The sequence below is a fragment of the Crocodylus porosus genome, unplaced genomic scaffold (assembly GCF_001723895.1).
Source record: "Crocodylus porosus isolate Cpor-Errol unplaced genomic scaffold, CroPor_comp1, whole genome shotgun sequence".
In the NCBI taxonomy this organism is placed as follows: Eukaryota; Metazoa; Chordata; order Crocodylia; family Crocodylidae; genus Crocodylus; species Crocodylus porosus.
In genome coordinates, this window is record NW_017728918.1 from 7922491 (window position 1) to 7943854 (window position 21364).

Here is a 21364-nt window from a genome sequence, read left to right on the forward strand (position 1 = left end):
TTTCCCACATCTATGAAGGGTAGACACTTTATGATGAAAATTGAGTTTCATGTAATTTCGTGACTCCTGGTGCTGGGATTTTAGGCAAGATACCAAACAGCATAAGGCTTGTGGTTGAAACAGTGAGAGCTCACACCTTTGCTTAATAGCTTTTAAACAGTGACATTGCATCTATGGTTTTCTTCCCATTAAGTAACTTTGTTTGGAAAAGCCTCTATTCCTCATGGTATACATCACCGTTTAGAGTTATACATTTCCATCTAGAAAGAAATGCAATCCTTGTTTTTCTACTGTTGCAGTGTAACTAATGATAGATTGAGGGTGTAAGGAAAAGCAAGAGCAGGTTAGCAGTAATCATAGGGGGTGTTTTGTAAATGAGACCTAAAGGAAACTTTATTCAGATCTGCTGATGAAATCCTGGACTCCTAGGATTCATGCCAAATCTCAACAATCCTTATTCAAATGCTGTTGTTCCAATTATTTCTCTGTGGCCGTCTTTTCCATGGCCTAACTCTCCTCAGTCGAGGAAACCTTAAAATCTTGAATATGTCCGTACAAAGACTTGTTATTGAACCAAAGGACCAAAATAATGCAACCTAAAACTATACAAATCTCACTGAAAGCTCGAATTCCCAGCATTGAGGGGATAGGTGTATACCTCTTGACCTTGATCCATGGACATGTTGTTCTTGTGGGTGTGTTTGGAAGTTGTGTTGTTAACAACACTTTCAAACAAGTAAAAACCGATGGTGGACCATGGATAGCAGAATATCAACGAGATCATTTGCCAATAAAACTTTTAAGAGTTTCTTTTACCTCCAGCATTTGGATGTTGTGGTAGTGGCCTCCTGAAAATCTTGAAAAAAAGGATTTGTCTTTGACTAACTAGAGCTGGCTGAAGTGCTGAACGGGAGCCGAAGTCTAGCAGAGGACTGGTGCTTTTATCTACTGCACCCCAAGCAGAGTTCATGTGTGTAGCGTATTTATAAGGTGGGATTCCCCTCTTTTACCAAAGCAGGTAAGATCCCTTCCCCTCCCTGCTGAGAAGCATGTTCCCATCTCTCTTCCCTGCACGGCCCCCAGTGTCCCAGGGTCTAGGGAGCTCCAGTTGGGCCTTGTCGGGGCTGGGCTCAGCCTCGGGTTGTGGTGGTGGTGGCAGTGGCAGGCAAAAGGATTTCCCCTCCCTGTATCTGCTTCTGGGCTGGCAAGGGATACCTGCTGCTGCTGTCCCAGCCTGAGCCCAGCCCTACAACCCAGTTGGAGCAGGACAGCAGGGAAAAAGAGGGGAATGGAGATGCTTCTGAGCAGGGGGATTATTACTTTCTATGAACACTTAAAGTCCCTTTTTGCTGCTCCTTCTGGATGGTCAGAAAGAAGGTGAGGCCCTACCACTGCCCACCTCTGGATCTGCCCCTGTTCCCCATTCAGTAGGTAGAAAGATGAAGAACCACTACATGGTAAGCAGCAAAACAAGACAGCAACAATACCTGCAAAATGTCTTGTGTAACCGGGTATTTTGAAAGGGTATTTATATCCAGAAGCTTGCTAAGAAGAATTCTTTTCCAACTATTTGAGTTGGTCTAATAAAAGATGTCAGATTTACCCAAAGAACCTCATAAGCCTTGATAATGTAGCAACAGTCAGGAGAGGAGAGTGTACTATATATTTGTTAACCTACTTCAGGATTTTTTTTTTTTTTCTTCTTCCTTATTTCTCATCATAATACTTAGAGTCGGAAGGGACCTAAACAGATCATTAGGTCCAACCCCCTGCCCCAGGCAGGAATGGGTGCGGGGATCATATCACCCCAGCCTGAAGACCCACTGAATGTACTTCCCAAAGGGATCTGTACAGATACTGCCAAGACTATGAGCCAGTGGAAAGCTTCAGACACCAGACACGGCACAGGTCTTTAATAGCAGGTGCTGGAAGTTAAGTGTTAGCTCCAAATCTTTTAGTCTCCTCTGTGCTGTACATGAGCAATGTCATTTTTATTTTTTTTTTATAGTTTTAAGAAATGCCCTGGTTATCAAAAGTCGAGGATGTCGAATTACTTACCTCCCAAATCAAGATAGTTTGGCTTGTCAAATCTGGGGAACATAAAGAATATAAACTGTTTTAAGCAGGAAGGCATGGCATAGTAAAAGGTGATTGGATGTGTAGGAGAGAAATTAATATTAGAAACACTTCTGAAATTTGCCTAGCTAAAGGCTGTTCTGCACAAAACTGCAGGCTTGAATGGTGCTTTTGTACCGTGCGTTAGAAAGGAACAATTATATGATTGGGTCACACTAGGCTAATTGCAGTCAGCCTTCTGCAAGCCAACAAAAGCTAGTCCCAACACTTTTGAATCGAGGCACTCTTTCTGTCTCTCTTTATGCTTAGTCATATGTTGATGTGCAAGCCTAGGTCACTTGTTCAGACACTTGTATGAACTACATGTAAAACAAAATAAAATCTTCGCATAGATGGAAACATGCTTCTTTCGCGTCAAAGCACGCTGTGTGCGTCAACTTGAAATGCAAATCCTTGCTTACAAGCTTAGTTTGAGCAAAGACAGCAATTGGGGATGGGAGGAAAGGCAAGGCTGATGATGAATAATGGTTATTCAGCTTGGGTGTGAGCACATTTTGACTCACTTGAGTATTTTTGGCATATATATATTAGGAGGATGCTTTTTATTGCAGCCCTCAGTATCAGAGTATCTGAGCCACCGACCCCATTTAAAGAAATGACTTTTTGAGCACTGGTGCTCAAGTGCATTTTCCCAAGGGAACATCATGGCAAACTCATTCTCCCTCTACTTTAAGGAGGCCCTTTTAAGGATGCAGGAGCAAACTATCCCAACGTGACTGAAGAATGGGAAGTGCAACAGGAGACCAGCCTGGATCGACAGCAGTCTCCTCAATGAGTTGAAATCAAAGGGGAATCCTATAAGAAGTCGAAACTTCGTCACAGTACTAGGGAAAAATATAAGAGCATCACCTGGGCACGCAGAGAGAAAATTAGGAAGAAATGGTCTGGAGAAGAGAAGCCTGATGGGGGGCGGGTATTTGATAACAGTCTTCAAATACCTGAAGGGCAATTACAGAGAGGATGGAGATGGGCTTTTCCCTGTGACCATAGGACTAGGAGCCATGGCCTTGACTGCAGCACGGGAAATTTAGGTTGGAAACTTAGCGCAAGCATTTGGGTCCGTTTGCCCCTCGAACCGGTGCAAGCTGCTGTCACTATGACAAGAGGAGCTGCTAACGTGGTACTACACAGATCGTTACTTCCCTAAAAGAGATCTCAGTATCCTTGTTGGTAAGACCTAAATGCCGCTTTCTATTTTGCAGCTAATGAATGCTTTCAAACTCGGCTAAGTCCATCCCATTAGAATATCTCCAAAAGGGATGTTTGCAGTAGTCCTGCCTTTAGTGTCTGGCCGAACAGGATGAACTTGGTGGCTACTGGAAGCACGGGTGTATGAAATATGGACTTTCAGAATAGCATTTAACACTTTCTCATTTCTTCATAGAGCTTGATCTGCATACAAAATGCGTGGTGGATGTGGAGGCGAACAAGGTTATTCTTCACCCAGCAAACACCAACCTTTCCAAAGGAGATGCCAGGTAAGACATTTAAACTCAGACACAGTTGTCTGGCAAACTAGATATGAGCATAATGCTTAAGTTCTCATGTGGGGTTTGGAAACTCATTTTCGTTACCTTGTTCTGTCCAATGATGTTGTTAATATGCATCTATCTCGGGAAGTTGCTTCGAGAGCTACATGTGATTAACCGCTACTTAATGCTAGCCTCGTGCTGGAGTGAAGGCTTGGTTAAACGTTTGCTGGAAAAGGACAGGGCACATGTCATGCCATTAGCTGGTAAATCTTTTCATCAGATCTCTTCATACGTGGTATTCTGGGAAGTCAGAGGTTTAGATACGGCAGCTGTTTTCTGAGCACAGAACTAGCTCTTTGTCATTTTTACGAGAATGAAGCTTTCACGGACCTGTTTTCATATCTCTGTGCTTGTCTTGTCAGTCAAGGAAGGGAAATGCTGGCATGTTGGAGAGATCTAGAGGCCCAGTAGGGACCTAGGTATCGAGAGATTAGTTGCATTAGAGATGCTTAAACTGGGGCAACCAGTTTACGTAAATCAATGGGGCTGACTAGGACAACCAGTTTATATAGACCAGTAATGGTGTGGATGCTGTGAGATCCTTGTCAAGTTGCTAAAGGGTGGGAAAAGGTAAGCACTCACTCAGCCCTTCTTGGCTTCTGTGCAAGGTGGTATTTTCTTTCTCCCCCTGCCTGGCCACTTGGCAAGGTGGTGGGCACTGTAATAAATAAAGCTGTTTTTGAAATGGGCTGCTACAAAGTTCAGGGTGCCCGGAGCTTAAGATATAGACTGTTGCTTGCCCTCAGCAGAAAAAGGGGAGAGGAGAACAAAATATGGTGAAAGAGTGAGCTGAAAGGGGGGATGGGTTGGCTGATTAAAGCTATGGTGCATACATTCATTGTTATTACTTAAAATTGCAGAAATTTATACCAAATGTTCAATAAATACTTGGGCCTTTTGGCACTGAAATCATAGGTGCTCAGTTCTTTTGGTGGCTCGATCCCTTAAGCAAATTTCTCGAGCCCTGAGTGGTGTGTAGAAGTATGAACCAGAATATATTGAAGCCCAAATGATCTTTTATTGACTTCAGTAGAAACCGGGTTGACTTAATGACCTGCCCAAGTCAAACAGGAAGTTTGGTAGAGACAGTTTAAAACCCGTATTATTGAGTTCCTGACTCCAGTTGTGTGCTTGGCCACAAGACCCATGAAATCTGTTCTGGAAATTGGTCTCAACTGTTGTTGGAAAACCACTGACAGTGGGTTTGGAGCACATATTTTCAAATGCCAGCTGTGGGTGGGTAACCCAACTGTGTGGTGGAAATGCTTTCCGTTCGCCAAACTGAGTCAGCTCACGCAGCGGGGATCAAAGGTCAGACTTTCACACTGGGATTCCCAGGTGGATCTCTCTTTTGAAGGGGGAAACTTTGGCACTCCTCCCAATTTAAATAAGCTGAAGACCCAAATATTGAGCTGACAGGCTCGACTGGAACCAAGTCAGATGAAAGTTAGAGAAATAGAAAAGTGATTTTTTTTCCCCTCCCCCCCCATGAAGTATGTGACCCAACAGAATCCACAGACAACTTGTCTTTGTCCCATGTCTATATTGACCAAATTGAGTAAATGTTTTTTGGGCTACATAGCTTTCTATCCACAGCTGTCAGAAAAATCCAGCTTTAAGGCCAACTTGGTCAAAATAGGCAATCATCTGAAGTGGTGCTTTCCTGTTCTCGGTTTCCAAAGCTTGTGAAAAGCGTGTTACTTCAGGAACAGAAAGAGACCTTTTTAACAGCCAGAGGTAGAATAGAAAGCTAGATAAACTTGCCTGCGACTGAGAGTTGAAGGAACACCCCTGCACTCAGCAAATACATACCGAGACATCTGTATTGCTGCTACAGCACCCCAGCCAACCCTCCAAGGGGCCAGGACTGTGATTCGAAGGAAAAGACCGTACTGTTGTGCATATGTCTTGAGCAGGAGGTTTGGGGAAGTCATTGGAGTTCACCTTAGGGTGTCCTAATTTGAGGTAGTGGACCGTAAAGTGAAGCAGGTTGGTGACCAAGCTATCTTATAATGATTTGGGAAGTAGTCAGTTTGCGGGGGGTCCATCCATTCCATATTATGAAATAGGCTCATTCCCCCCCTGCACTTCTACCATTTGTAGTCACTTCTTTTCCAGGATTTGTGTGCCTTTGGGTTAAAAATGGGCAACTGTCAGAAATTCAACTTTTCTGTACATTAAGGGTTCATGTACATGCAGCTGGCTGTCCAGGAGCTTATCTTTGAAAGATATTGTAGACTTGCAGAACAATATTTCAAAGCAAGGACGCGTTGTCTGCCGATTGGGAGGAGCACTTGGAGCGCGCGCTTCTGGGACCTGTCCCTACCTCCATCTCTAAATTTGCTCTGTGTCCTTGAGGAGCTCACTTTTACAATAACTTCTCACTTTCAGCTTTGTGTTGCTCAGTTTCTCGGCTTCCAGCTCAATATCCTTGGAACTGAGCTTTCCAAAGTCTAGTTTTCATTGTTATAACTGGCTTTGAGTCTGAATTTTTTTTGGGGGGGGGGGGGGGGGGGGAGGGATTCTTCATGTTTTGAATCATGCACTTGCAGCTGATGGATATTTTGAAAATTTGGGATATAACCTCTCTTCTATGTTTCCCTCCCCTCACCCCCTCCATATCTCTGCAGTGGATCTGATATATAGCTATTTTCCTGACATATTTGAGGGTTAACGCATAGCTTCTAAAATGCTTAGAAAGCCTCAAATAACCGAAGTCTGACTCTTATACAGAAACACAGACTCGTATTATCCTTCTAGTCTTCTTTAACCCAGGAGTGACCTTACCTGAGAGAGAGAGAGATCCGTCCAATTACTCTCTTGAGCAGTCTTTATTACGGCTGTGTTGGTAATCTGATCATGTACGACAAGTGGATCAACTTCAGGATCTACAGCGTAACCTCCAAGCCAGGTGGGCTGTGGGGCTAGGTCTACGATACTATTTTTGTGTGCCTGTGTAGCTGTCGCTATAAAAAAAAAAAATGAAGTTCAACCTTCTCTAAAAGTTGCTCTCCAAAATTATTTGGTGTCAGTTTTCAACTTTTCGTCCCTCTTGGATCTCTTCCAAAAGATCTTGTTTTCTGAAACCGAGTTTCTCCCAACTGCTCTCTCAAGAATCTCATTATTCTCCTGCTGCCCAATGTCAGTAAATACATATTTGCAGACAGGAGTCTGCTGCATTAACCAGACTAATTTTTGGAGTTGTCTGTGTGCTTGGAGAAGTCAGGACTGAAGTTTGCTTGCCCACATCAAAATGATTGCATGTTGCGAGAATTAGTCATAATGTTGTTAGTCTTGCGATTTAGTGGGGGAAGACTGTATATTCATTTCGATAAAGGCAGAAAGGTGTAACAGTTGGCGTGCCTGCAAGACCTGCAGTTTTTAATAAGTCCTAGAGAAGCATTTTTGGAAGCTTCTAAAGTTTTCTTGTGGCGTTTTGTCCAGAAAACACATTATGTAAAATGACAGGCAGGTCAGAAAGTAATTATCTTTGTCCTGTTAATAAAGGAGTTATTCCTGATGTACACCATTGTTTTTAGGACAACTAAACCATTAGAACAGTGGTTCTCAACCATTTTGGACTCGAGGCTCCCCTTGGAAAATGTCAGCTCTTAAGTTTTCACTCTATCTTTGACTACAACAAAATAACAGTGCAGTTTTTCCTTTGCAAAGAGCTTGGAAGGGCTAGAACATGTCAGAATAACTTTAACGCTGTAGATTGATATTTGCAGTCTTGGATTGTCTTGTGAATCACGTTTGCAAACCTGCCGGCGCTAACATTGTGTTGGCACCCCATGGCACCCTTGAAAGGACTTCAAGGCACCCCTCAGTGCCATGACACCCTTGTTCAGAATTGTTGCTTAGAATTGGTTGCATTTTGTTCTGGTGCAGGCTTGTGAGCAAGGGGTGATCAGCAGGATCCTGGTTTTCTCCGATTAAAAAAAAAAAAATCCCTAATTTTAGGTTAAAAAAAGTAACTACAAATCCACATTTTTCCATGATTAAAATGAAACATCACTATCTATCGATATTGATATCAATATATCGATAGATAGTGATGGTTCATTTTAATCGTGGAAAAATGTGGATTTGGGGTTACTTTCTTTTAACTGAAAATTGGGGATTTTTTTAAATCGGAGAGAACCACGATCCCAAGTGATTGGTTTATTCAAACTTGTATTTTACAGTCGTTTGGCAGAAGCCAGCACCCCAGAGAGCTGTGAGCCCTTTTAATAAAGGCACACAGTATTATCAGGTCTGACTTGTGTCCTTTAGTTGCGTTCCCCATTTGTGGTTTTATAGTCGCGCTACTCTTTTAATCCCTCTCTGTTAGACTGACAAAGAAGGGACTATTCGGGGGTAATGGTGCAGCGCTACGGTTATCAAGTAGGTACATTGACTGATAAGACAGGGTTACTTTTACTCTCAGTAATATTAGATGGTGTAACTAACCTGGATATAAGGAAAAAAAACAGTGTTTGGTTCCATACGGGACTGATTGTGGTCCAAACCTGAAAGGCTTTATGCAACTGAAATCATCGGGGTTTGCTTTTGCACATTCAATTTGGCAGCGCGAAAGTGGCAGACCTGAAGCAACTTTGCACTTTTAACTGCCTTTAAAGAGCTCTCAGAAAGGTGAGGGTGGAATGAGCTGGCTTGCATTCACTTTGGGGCTGCAGAAACTCTCCAGCACAGCTATCTGGAGCTCCTGGGGTATATCTCTTCTGCTTGCTTGAGATGCAGCAGCAGCCCAATCTGTTGGGGTGGTCACCCCAGTTTGCATCCCCCAAAGACAACCTTGGCTCTTGGAGGGTACTTTTGTGTCTCATGTTCCCGTGGTTCCTGAAATGTGGCAGCCCTAAAAGATTTGAGGACAAAACGGCCAATTATTGCAGGTTGCTGCCTTCACCAGAAGAAAACTAAGGGGCTGTTTCTGGAGGCATTAGCGTGTGCTACTCAAGTCACCTTGGTCGCTGCTGACCAACAAATAAGATCCCTTTGAGAGAGAAATCTTAAGGAGATGAACTGTAGGAGAATTGAGAGCCTAGATCGAACTTGCACCGTGCCCTGCAAGCAGCCTACCCCATCCAGAGCAGGGTGAGCTTTGCTCATAGATTTCAGCGACCACTGAAAAGCACATTTTGGGATGAAACGATAAGCAACCTGCTGAATTCTGTTCTTCCGCATTCTGGGACTGATTTTTTTTATTTAGTGAAGCTTAAGCATTTCTTACCCGGTTTTCTGCAGAGAGGGATGAGGGCTGCTTCGGACCTGATCTTCTCAGGTGGTAAAAATGATGCCCTATCAGGTGGAAAAGGTACCAAAAAAGGATTGTGCTAGAAAATAGGGACCAGTAAGTCCCGAAGACCGGATGGCATGCACTCAAGTATTTTGAAAGGACTGCCCAAGCTGCCAACAGAAATATGCAACTTTTTAATTAAAAAGCGATTACTATGCCAGAGAACTGAAGGGCTGCCAGGGTTTTACTAAGGTAAGGGGAGTGGGTCTGGGACATTAAAACAAGAAATCCTGTTATTAAGAATGACAGCTATAAAACATACTCCTATAAAATAAGGGATAGAAGGGAAATTGCTCCTTTTTTTCTAAAAGATTTTTTTTAGGGTCTGTAGAAAATGGCTGATTAAAGCAAGTTTGCTGAGATTTATTTTGAATTTTACAAACCTTCTGATAAAATCCTAAAAAATGTGGTGTAGTAATGGGATGAGAAGTAACTGCTCTCATGTATTTATGAGATGGCAGAGACTAGAGAAGAGTAGGAAAAATGGTCAAATCTTTGCTGAATTGAAAATTAAAGTGGGGTTACCCAACTGATGCTGTACCAAAACGAACACTTTGTACTTATGAATTACCTGGAAAATGGCCAACCTGTGAGGTGCAAGGATTGAAATGGGTCGGGTCAGTCAAGACTGCGAGAACTGAGTAAGATAGAATAATGGAAGACGAAACTTCATGTTAACAGGCAGTAATGCCCATTTCTTGGGTTACAGGCAAATTGTGACCATTTGAGGGAAAACAGAGAAAGTCATTGGCTCAGTGTGCAGAGGAGGTCACAAGTTTAAAAAAACCCAAAAAGCAAAAAAACAAAAACAAAACCCAGAAGGATAGGAAACGCACAAAAAAGTTAGTGCTATTCTGTAAAAATACCCATGTGCCATAACCTGGACTACTGCATTCGGTTCTGGCCATCCCTTGGGGGAAAAAAAATCTGCAGGAACAGAAAATGCCCAGAGATGAGGAGATACCAAAATGATTATATTCCCAGACATGTCCATGAAGTTGAAAAATGTGGACTGTTTGTTTCCAGGAGGGGAACAGGGACACAACAGTGCCTTGTGAAATAATAAGTGGAGTAGGGAAGGTGAAGTGTGGTTTTGCATGTACTGTTTTGTAATACCGGAACAAGCAGGCATCCAGTTGAGGGATACAGGCAACCCAGTGCACAGTTAATCTGCAGAACTCCTTGTTACAAGAGATCAATGAAGTTTAAAGCTTTATAGGATTCTTAAAAGGATTATCCATTCGTGTTGACAATAGGAACACATGCGGTTACACCGACACGGCTGACTTTTTGAAAGCATAGCAACCTCTGGTTTCAAGCCATAAGCCACAACTGCTTGCTGCCTGAGGTTGGACTTCTGCTGGCCTCATTTATGCATCCCTGCGTGTTCACTTTTTGGTTTTATGCTCTCTGAAGGGTTCGGTACTGAATGCAGCCCAAAATGCAGTGCTGGACTAGGTAGGCCACTTACCTGGTCCAGAATGGCACCTTAGAGTTGTTTGATACCAGCCACGTTGGAAGACTTTTTTTTTTTTTATGACGAAGATGAAAAGAGAACATGTGCACCCCTCTTGCCCCCCCCCCTGTTTTCTCTCCTGTGCCTTTCTTGGGATGACACTATGCTCATCAAAGACCAATTTTAAACTAGAACTTGAACTTAATTACACTAAGTAAAAAATAATATGTTGCAGCTTCTTCAGTGAATGTTTCTCTAATACAAGATGTAGTAGGTAGTCTGAGAGTCTGGGGAACTTTTTCCTGACTAGCTGGATTGCTGACAGCGAAGAGAGAAAAAGCTTGCAGCTGATGAGCTCCATCCCAGTCTAGTTGAAGCTGCAGAAGTAGAGCTAACAGGAAATTCTAGTTTTGTTGTGTTGTTTTTTTTAAAAGCTGTGAATTTTTTTTTTCTTGTACTGCTGGCATTGCCTATGAAGCTCTGTTGCATGGTTGTTTGATTTCCCTGCTAAGTGTTTGCAGCGCCTGGTAAGATCACAGGTTTATTTCTGAGGAAATGCCTTGCTGCAAACTTGCTGACTTTTTATTGATCCACTTACTAAGCAAACTTAAGACTTAGCTGTAAATACTTCCTGTTATTGTAGGCTGTTTTCTTGTAAGATTGACAGCATCCTTTGAACGGACAAATAGGTTTCTGGCAAAATCGCTACCATAAGTCAATTATTAGCAGGGTTTACTGTGTTCTAAGGTATATTAGACCTAAATTATATAGTCTCCTCCCTGATGCAGTAGATCTGGCCTGTGTTCAGATGGAGCTTTGCCATACAAATGCACTTTTTCAAAGGCAGAGGAAGAAGGGACAGTAGATGTAAGCAGATACCATTTAAGGTACATAGGACGTTCAGGAATGGAGACTTCAGTTCTGTGTGGTTAGAGGTTGTATGCATGGCATGAAGAAGTGGCGACCGTATGACGCATCTGCCCTGTGCTTGAGTAGAGGAAGGTGGCTGCTGCGCAGAGACAAATAGAGGTGTACAATGACATTGATTGGGTTTATTTAATTTTTTTTTTTGCATACACTACATGTGAATTAATGTAGCAACCTGGCAGAAAAGTTAAATGTATTCAGCCATTTTGGAAAGAAACAGTTGCATTATAAACAAGGTCTTGAATTCATTTGTGCCTACACCTGTCTGGTTTAGTCTTGGAGATGGAGAGAGCCTTATCTCATCATCCTTTATGGGATCTACTATAAAATGACTGTAACTGTGAAATAAAAGCTGACGTGGTTATTTTAGTGCATTCTCTTTTTTCAGAACAAAAACCTGAAATGCAGTCTAAATGGGAGATGGCAGCAGGAGATATTTCACTTGGCGTTTTTTAAGAGGCTTTGGTCTGAGAGCACTGATACAAACAGATTTGAGAGCAAAAGTAAAAATGTGGGGCAGAAACAGATCAAGAACTTCCAATGAACAAAAAAATTAAGGCAAACTTGTCTCCTGTTTGACTCCTTGCCTACCCAGCTCAGCATGAGCATATACACTGGGATTAGCAATCAGGACTCGTAGTTGAGGTGGTATCTTTTATTAGACCAACTAGCTTTCTGCAAAAAAAAAAGTTCTTTAATTGCAAGCGTTCAGACGCAGACACCCCTCATTAGGCATCGGAAAGAAGATTGTAAAAGTTTTTATTTCATAGGAAAGTTGAAGGTGTAACATCTACTGTTTGGAAAACTGAATTATATATGAAAATTAGGCTAAGAGAAAAGTGGGAATAATCTCTTTACCTCAAAGTTGTTTGTTGGTAAGCAGGGTGTCGTTGTATTTAAACTGGGATTATGAATTTTACACTGGGGCTTGTTGTTGTAAGTGAAAACTACTTTTAATAAGAACCAGATACAAGAGCTGGGTCGTGCTCAGTATTTTTTACGGGAGTTGCAGGTGATCAACTCTGCTAAGATTTAGTCCTCAAAGATGCCACTCTGCGAGGTCATGAACTGTGTGCTTTATTGCTGCAGCATAAGATGGGTTTTGAAAGTAAAGTATAACAGGATCAATTTTTACATTCTGGCATGAGAAGGGGTTTGTTGTTTTTTGTTTTTCTGGTTATCTTGTTCCTGATCTGGCAACATCTATAATTTACTGCACTTGCAAAAAAGGGAAGATAATAGGGTGGTATTTTGTGTGAAGAGAACTATATTTGTTTTAAGGGACTTATATGAGAAGTGTAACCAAAACCTTTCATTTTCTAAGTTCCTAGTGTTTGGTGTCTCACTTTTTTCAAATTTTTAGTGTGTTGAAATGTAATGTGCTCTCCAACCACAGAAAATATAATTGGAACCTAATTTCGCATGTATTTTTTTTTTTTAAATATAATGTAGCTGCAAGTTTTTTACAGAATAACATTTTATGTTGTTGACCCATTTGCACACTGTCTTCTGCTTTGTGTACCTTGGTGGTGATGTCTGCTAATCTTCATGCAAATTTACTGCAGGTTGGTGCAGGTTTTTAATTGTGGAAGAAGTCTTTTTTTTCTAGATGGTGCATTAGAAGAAATGTCACTTGTATATCATTCTCACTGCAAATTTAATTTTAATAGTCAGGATGAATAGTCAGTACTAAGTTAACACTTGTAGAGGAGGCTCCTTTGGTTTCTATTAAGTATACAAAAATCAACACATCTCAGTATGTGAGTAGGGGTTTCATCCTGGGAGGATTTTGCAGAGAACTGCATCTTTCGCTCGATTCTTTGCAAAGAATTATGTATTTACCTAAAATTGAGGATTACGTCATAAGCTCCTTATGGCCGTAGATACTATGCAGTTATCATTTTGGCAGCTTGGAAACTCCACATGTTAAAACCTGTCATCTTGCTAAATGAGTTGAATCTAGTTATTCTTGTACGGCACTCAGAGTAAAAGGAGCCAAATCATATTTACATTCACAAGTAAGTCAGACATCTGAGTTTGCAGTTGACCTTGTGTCTTGTCAGTTTAGTCAGATAAACTTAATTCCTAACTTGATTGAGATTACAACCTTTTCAACTAAGAAAAATACAAAGGGTAAAGTATCATGGTAACCAAGAGCATAAAGTTTGAGGATGTTGCTAACTCAGTTCTCAGATTGCTTTTGAAATGCTACAAATCCAAATGCCAAAAACAGTTTGCCTTGGTCGTGAGAAGCAGGAAGTAAAACTGAACAAAACTTGGCTATGTTTGCTGACAGAATTGAATAAAGAAAATACTGGATAAATAGTGAGATCTAAAGTTTAAGCTTTACACAGCATTGAAAAACTTCTTTAAAGGAGACTTGAAAGGCTTTCTTGAATCTGTGGAACCCAAAAGAAAACAAGATACACAATGAACCAAAAAATTGGCTATAATATGCAGTTCTCTTCATGACGAATTCCTGCCACCGTATTAATCTTAAGATGTTTTATTATATCCTATAAAAAATGACTGTTCTGCTATAGGAAAGTACATGTGGCATGATTCTGTCTTCTGGTAGCAGGAAGTATAGCACGCTTGTGTCCATAGGACAGAATGAGAGAAGTAAAGGTCAAAATAGCTATTTCAGTGGCTAGAAGGTTAAGGTCCACATTTGGGGCATCACGTATGCATGAGATGGATTGTATTTGCTGTCAGGTGCTTTCCTGAAATGGGAACTAGGCATGCAGATGCCAGACTGAGACCCATGGTCTTTAGTGAGTTTCATGCGTCTGGGGTAGTTTATGCTTGTATTACTAATCTCTGTGCATGCATCTACGGGTGTAATTAAGGCAAAACAATAAACTCTGGAGCACTTTGAACCGGAGTAAACTGCTCTCAGGCACTGCACCTACACACACACCCAGGACAGCAGCAGTGCGAGCAGGGCTGGAGCAGTTCTAGTCTATCAGGAGTCTGAGGAGGGGTCAGCCCTGGGCTCTGGGTGGTGTCAATGAGCAGCAGAGGGGCTGGTTGGGGCATGAAAGTCAGGCCGGAGTCTGGCCCCCAGCTGGCTGGGCTGACCGGGTGCTTTTAAACCTGCAGTCACCGTTTACACGTGCATTTGATTACACATCATTACTCCTCCAAGGATAGGAATGGCAGCCTTAGTTTACTGCGTCCTAATACCAGTGCATGTATAGACAGAGTGCAAGCTGATTAGTCTACTAATTACTATAAAACACGTGTAGATGCACCCTGTCTGTCTACAAATGGGCCTGCTATTTAGATTCATGCTTGAGGTTCTGATCAACTCTGTTAACTAGTTTTATGTTTAAAAAACATTTTACAGGTTATTTAAAAAAAAAAAAGTTTTCTGTCTTGATCTTACAATAATAGTATCAGGAGAAGGCAGAGGAAGGGCATATGAACACCTGTTGCCATCCAGCACGAGAAATAATTATTGCTAAAGCAGCCTTGTATCTTCCTACTGGGGTTCACATCTGCAGCGCTGTCCCTGATGTGATTGCAGTTTGTCCAGACATATCCTTTAAATGAGTCTTAAACAAGCCAGCTTGTACTGAAGCACTGGCAGCATGGAGCTCAACATGACTTGCACCACCCACCTGAGAAGCTGCGTAAATGCCATATTTACCTGAATCTAAGATGACATTTGAATTTTAAGATGATCCCTCCCAGCAATTAGATTTGATACATGGAGAACTCTACACTGGTTATAACTTTTTCCATACATAGAATCTAATGATGGGGTGTCTTTAAATTCATGCCCCCCGCCACTATGGTGGGGAAAGTAGCAGCAGGTGGGTGGGTGGCCTGAGTCGTGCCCTTGGCTCCCTCTGCCCCATTCCCGGGTGTCTGTCCATCTCCCCTATGTTGCTTACCTTTTGTGGCTCAGGCCCTGGCCCAGGGCACGGAGCACACAGCAGCTCTTGCCCCGGCCTGCGGCAGGACGTGATGGTGGCTGCAGCCAGGCAGCAAGTCCAGGTTAAGGCCAGAGCTGCAACAGGTCCCCTACTGCAGCACTGTCTCCCCAGGGCTCCCGCTGGGCTGCCCGCTGTCACATATGCCAGTGTAAATTTGACCATATTTCCACTGCTTTCTGATGTAAGAACAATATTGGGGGTGGAGGTATCTGTCTTTCTGAGCCTTCACAATTAGAAAGATTTTTAACAAATGATTACCTCTGTTGATATAAGAGTCTCTTCTTCATGTGGGCATCAAATTGTAATATTTCTTCCTATTGTGTATACCTTTTGTTAGGGATCCTTAAACAGAATGCTGTATTTTTTTTTTTTCTCGACCCTTATGTAATCCAGCACTTGTGTGGGGGGGGCTTATTTTAACTAAGCCTATTCTGCAGGAATGCAACATGTGCTATCAGTTGTTGAGGTGGCGCCCTTCCCTTGGGGCTGCAATGTCCATCTTCCCTGTAGAGAAATCAGTCTGGTGTAGTAGCTCTTGGCACCCGTCATTTTTAACATGATGGCTCAGACGTGTTCTACCTGCTGCCACTTAGGTTCTTGCAACTGAAAATGTTTAATTACAGTGAAAACTTGCTAATTAGTCAAGGGGCTTAATCTTCATTTGGGGGGCATTGCATCCCAGCCAGAGTACCACTGATCTATACACAAAACACTTGGCTAATTCATCTCTTCAAGCATAATTAGTCATTTCCACACATACATGCACACTAAATCACAATGGACTTTTCTCTTGATAATTAGTCATCTTAAAAAGTACTGACCTATGACCTCCATAGCACCTGTCAGGCCAGCTGACACTTGCAAAATCATGGAATATTTTTCAGCTTTTCTTGGCTCAACAAGGCATGATCAACTGTTCCGTTTTGCAGCCGAGTGCATGTAAGAATACAAAGCCTGATTATTTTGCTTCCTGATTCTTATAGTGAGCACACTATTTGTTTTTTTTTGTTTGTTTGTTTTTTTAAGTAAGAAGTTGTACATTGAGCATTTTTTCTGTGTACGAATGTGGTTGTCTTATAGCAAGCTGGAGTACATCCAGTTTGCACATTGCGGGTTTTTATAATATTTTTTTCTTCGCTCTAAATGTTAAAAATCCTACTTTGCAGCATCTCAGTATTACATACAAAATATATCTCCTGGAGATTTGAAAACGGCTAACTAGTGATATAATCAGCCACTATGGGGTGATAATTGGTCATTATTACTGATCTTTATGGAGTGATGAATTAACCAGATTATACTGTAGTAATAGTCTTCTGTCCCTTCCATTTCAACAGCAAAGACCGAGTGTATTAACTTGATTTCATATGCGATACACAGTGCTCTGATGTAGGAAATTTTTTTTTACGTCAGGTTATTAACTTTTTGAAACATCATAAACTGCAGCCCTAAGGCACATACCTTTGTTGAGGATGGTAGTGTCCGATAAACCAGATCAAACTGCAGTCCTCGTCGTTTTTGTTCATTCCATAAAAAACCCACTTATTGAAAATATCACATGTGAAGGATGCCCTGCTAATGTTGGGGAAAGTCTGGGTTTGTTGCCAGTTTTGCCATGGGTTTCATGTATAGCATTGAACAAGCTGCCTTGTCTCTCTGTCTTCAGTCCCTATCTGTAAAATGGGTCTAATATTGTCTTTCTCTTGTTCTTTGTCTGAACAGGTTACTGAGGCAGGAAGTAGAAACACAGAGGAAAACACCAAGCACAGTTGTACCACATGCTTAGCTGGAGCCTTTGCTTGCATCATGGCAGCATCTAAATAACCACAGGAACAAACCTATTGTGTAGTGTTTAAAATTCTCGGCCCAGTCTTCCTTTTCCTCTCTTTCTTCTCACTCTGCATCTTTATGAGCTTCCTGGCACATATCAGTATATCTTCCAGCAAAAACAGCCCTAGCAGGTATTTTTGATCCACAAGACAGCCACGTTAGTAAAATGAAGGAAGTAGTGGGACATCGGTCACACACCTGTCAAAATGGGCAGGGGAAGAGATGTTACCATATTGATGTTTATTGTCAAGTTAATTTGGGTTTTTTTGCTTGCTCATATAAACTCATTTCCACTATTTAAATATAACTTCTGCTCACTTAAAAAGAGAATGTTCCTGATGAAAAGTCTACCTAGAACAGCAGATCTGTGCTGCACAACAATTTAAAAAAATGCATCTGGTTTTTCTCCACTTCCAGCAATCTCCTTTCCCTCCCCCTTGCTGCCCTTTGCATTGGGGAGATTATTCTCCATCTCTTCTTTTCATCACCTCTCAGATCGACCAGCCTAATTATAGCTTGTGCGGGGAAGTGCTGGTTACAGACAGGGTTTTCCCAGAGCCCATGGTGACAGCCCTTACCAGGAAGGCGTTGTGGGAGTAGCTGAGCATCAAAGGGAGTTTCATAAATGTAGAGTTGCAGAAGGAGTTCTCTGGCTTGGAGCACAAGCTGTCAATAGCAGCAAATATAGGTTATACAGTGACCCCAACCAAGGTAGCGTTTCAACAGCCTCAACATCCTCTGGCCTCTGGAACAGGCTTCTGCAAGGTTTTCCTCTCCTCACCGCTACCACTAACACGATTTCCTTTGCACTTAATCTCCTAGCAGCAGCAAAGGCAGAAGCAGTGGTGTTAACACTTGGCACTCTGGGCTGTGCAATACGTGCCAAAGTAATAGAGCCCCAAGAAACTCAGTGAGAGGCACAAGTAGGTAGGAAATGGAACAGTCATTGCTACGAGCTGAATCACACCTGCAGCACCTCGTGGTACGGAGGTGTCTCCGGGAAGGTTGGACAGCCCTTCACACCCGGTCTCATGACAAAAGCAGTAAATGCAGCGTAGTCTCATGCTTATTATGTACCAAGGGTGTAGGTTGTAGCCGTGTTGGTCTAAGGACCTGGGCAGACAAGGTTCTTTGGGTAAATCTGCTATCTTTTTATTAGACCAACTCAAATAGTTGGAAAAATTCTTCTTGTGGCAAAATGTTGCTCTTTTGGGAGAGCACCAACTGCGGATGCTTCCTCAGCCTGATGAAGGGTATTTATACCTGAAAGCTTGCAAAGAAGAATTTTTTTCCAACTATTTTGTTGGTCTGTATTATGTGCTAAAGCACTTTACAGGCCAAGTCGGTAACAAGGTGCAACTGATAAAGGCTGCTCATATAATCTGACGCATTTTCTCATGTCTGGTACAATTATTTGCAGAGCTTTGTTAAAACTGATGACATGAGACTATTTGACGCCCTTTGTCATCTCACTTTTCCTCCTTTGTTCACCTTCAGTCTTCATTGTAGCTTTCTTTTTTACTTGTCTAGGTCAGATGTCAACTGCCCACTCCAGAGGAAGTTACCTAATGATACCATAAAAGTTTGGAAAACTGGGGAGCAGGCTCCTCTACTGAGTTCAGTGGTTGGCTGGTTTCCAGACCAGTGGAGGTTTGTCAGATAAGGAGTAATTCCCAATACATTGGAATTACTGGCATGCGGGGTGAGCGAGTCACACGGTCATCCTGGCAGCAAGCCTGGCAGCAAAGGTGCAGCTCTGCCTGTTCTGTTCCTTCCCTCACTTGCTTCCCATTCACTTACAGGAGAGAAAAGAGCGGATCAGTTTTAAAGAAATGTTGTAGTCCCCTAAATGTACAGCTATTTGCATCTGGGCTCAGAACATTTCTCCCCACTTTCTTTTTTGATTTGTTTCACCCACTAGAACAATTTTTTTTTTCTTTCTATAGCATAGACAGGTTACGCAGATATGAATGCAAGTAACCTTTCAGGTTATTGCTGCTTTCCATACTGAACAGCCTTGCTTGGAGTGGTGGTGTTTGGAAAGCAATCTGCCGATTGACATGCAGTGACTAAGCCTCGATTGAATGTGATGTAAACACTAACTAGAGGTTACTGTATAACTGTGCCCATACTGAAGTGCTCGCCGGGAAGCAAAGGAGGCTTCACCTTCAGGGGAGCAATGAAGTCAGCAGCCATAATTACAGCTCTTAGGAGTCAGCTTTCATAATAGAGATATTCACATCTTATCTCTTGGTTGCTGATGGTTAGCAAAACATCCAGGCAAGCATTCATTTTGTTTAAACCAACCAAAGTTAGCTAACTTCTCATAATAGGAGGAGACCAAATGCAATCCCAGTCCCAAGCTGTTTCCCAGGCTGATGGTACTGAAGAAGTTGCAGGCTTGATGCAGTGCTTCTTGTGTTGCTTTGGCTTACACGGGGGGCGGTCTACTGTGAATGATGCCAAAAGGCTGAACTGTTCTGAGCTACAGCATGTAGGTCCTTGCAGATTCAGACCAGGATGCACCAACTTCCTGTGTCTTTTGTGTGGCAAGACCCAGATTTCTGCAGCATTGTCTCCATTTCCTTCTACACTTTGGTCTTTATGCTTTACTAACTCTGGGTTTGTAACCTGTGCCCAAATTCAGATTTTGATTCATAGACACTTGGGCTGGAAGGGACCTTATCAGATCATTGGGTCCAGCCCCCTGTCCCAGAGGCAGGAAGCTAGTGGGAGTCAGATCAGCCCAGCAAGATAACCATTGAAGCATTTCTTAAATGTATCCAAAGTAGGTGCTTGCACCACTTCTGGGGAAGAAGTGGTGAACATGTTTTAGATTTTTTTTTTTCCAGCTCTGGCAAATAATTACACTATAGAAATTATTTACATTTAGGCAAGGGCGGATAGGTTTGGAAGTGATGATGGGGGACAGCTTTATCTAGCAAATGCTTCAGATTTTGCTGTTGGGTATCTGGTGAGGGAGAGGGGATGCACTGAGAATTCATACATACATAGCAGGAGGATCTTCAACATGTCTACAAACTGTAATCTAAATGTACAGTATCCTCCTCTTTCATGCATATTGGGTATTGTTTCTGCACACATCCATGTCTTTCTGTATATTTCTCTCCCTTCCCTTTTTCCCACAGATGCAAAAGTGGCCCCCTTTTTTTGAGAAGGGTTACAATTCCACGTTACTTCCTCTGGCAAGTCTCAAAACCAATTTCCTGCCCTACATCTAATTGTCACCTGTCCACTACTGCACTCAGTGGCAAATAGCCCAGTACCTTGATTCTGTTATAAACGGTCACCGGAGAGATGGCTACTCCTGACGTGTTGTTGGTCGCTGAGTGAACGGGCACAGTTCATCTTTCCTGAAGATGTTTTGGGCTGCTTGTAGTTGTGGGAAAACCCCACGGTGATGCTACTTATATGCTACATGCACAAATCAAACGGCTGGCGGTGAGGGTGATCTGGACAAGTGGCAGCTGTGTTAACCCCCATGTGTTGACCATGGCCATACTACTGAAAGGCATCCCCAACAGGGTCTTGATGTGGAAATTGGTTAACAGGGCGACCAGCACCCATGGCATTAATGCCCCACCGCTGCCAAAAGGTGTCCCCAATGGGGATCTCAACCCAGAAATTTTGTAGCGGAGTGAGCAGAGGTGGCATCAAGCCCCTGGGTGCTGGCCCTACTGAGATGGTGGCTCTCACAGGCATGGGACTTAAAGCTCTTCCCATTTCCCTCACCGCTGAGTTACTGGTCCCACGTACCATGCTTTAACCTCTGAGCTGCCAGGTGACATCCCTGGTTATACTCATGGTTTAGCAGGCCTGAAGCTGCCTTGCTCCCTTGGGTTTCAGGGCCGCTGCTAGGAGCCTTGAAAATGATGGGGGAGAGCAGCTGGGACACTGATGGTCTCCTGTCATTTTTAAGGCTTCTAATAGCTGCTCTTGGACAGCTGCTTCCCCTTCACTGTTTCTGGACCAATGTAATGGGATACAGTTAGTGGTAAAGTAGGCAGTTGCATTTTGTAGGTAGTTAAGCAGTGTATAATAAAGTGACGAAGTAGACAGTGGGGTGGAAAGAAGCTATGCATTTAAGAGGCTTCTGCTTTTACCTGTGAAGAATCAGTGTTTCAGTGTAAGCTAGTTATGCTCAACCTTTTGGCTGTACCAGGCAAATGAGTGGGGTGGGGCCCACCTGTGGATCAGACCCTTCTGTCCCCTGTATGCCAGG

The 21364-nt window shown here is 42.6% G+C and overlaps 1 protein-coding gene and 1 long non-coding RNA gene across 2 annotated transcripts in view; one reads left to right on the forward strand and one right to left on the reverse strand.

The window, feature by feature from the left end:
- Positions 1–10125, reverse strand: part of LOC109311526 — a 32907-nt gene extending 22782 nt beyond the window's left edge. Inside the window, exon 1 of the long non-coding RNA XR_002101530.1 lies at positions 10115–10125. This is a non-coding gene — a long non-coding RNA (uncharacterized LOC109311526). The remainder of the gene's footprint in view (positions 1–10114) is intronic.
- The window catches only part of KIF13B (kinesin family member 13B), a 174479-nt gene that overhangs the window by 6903 nt on the left and 146212 nt on the right, over positions 1–21364 (forward strand). The window contains exon 2 of the mRNA XM_019537197.1: positions 3521–3614. Within this exon, the coding sequence (XP_019392742.1) occupies positions 3521–3614 (94 nt within the window). The remainder of the gene's footprint in view (positions 1–3520; positions 3615–21364) is intronic.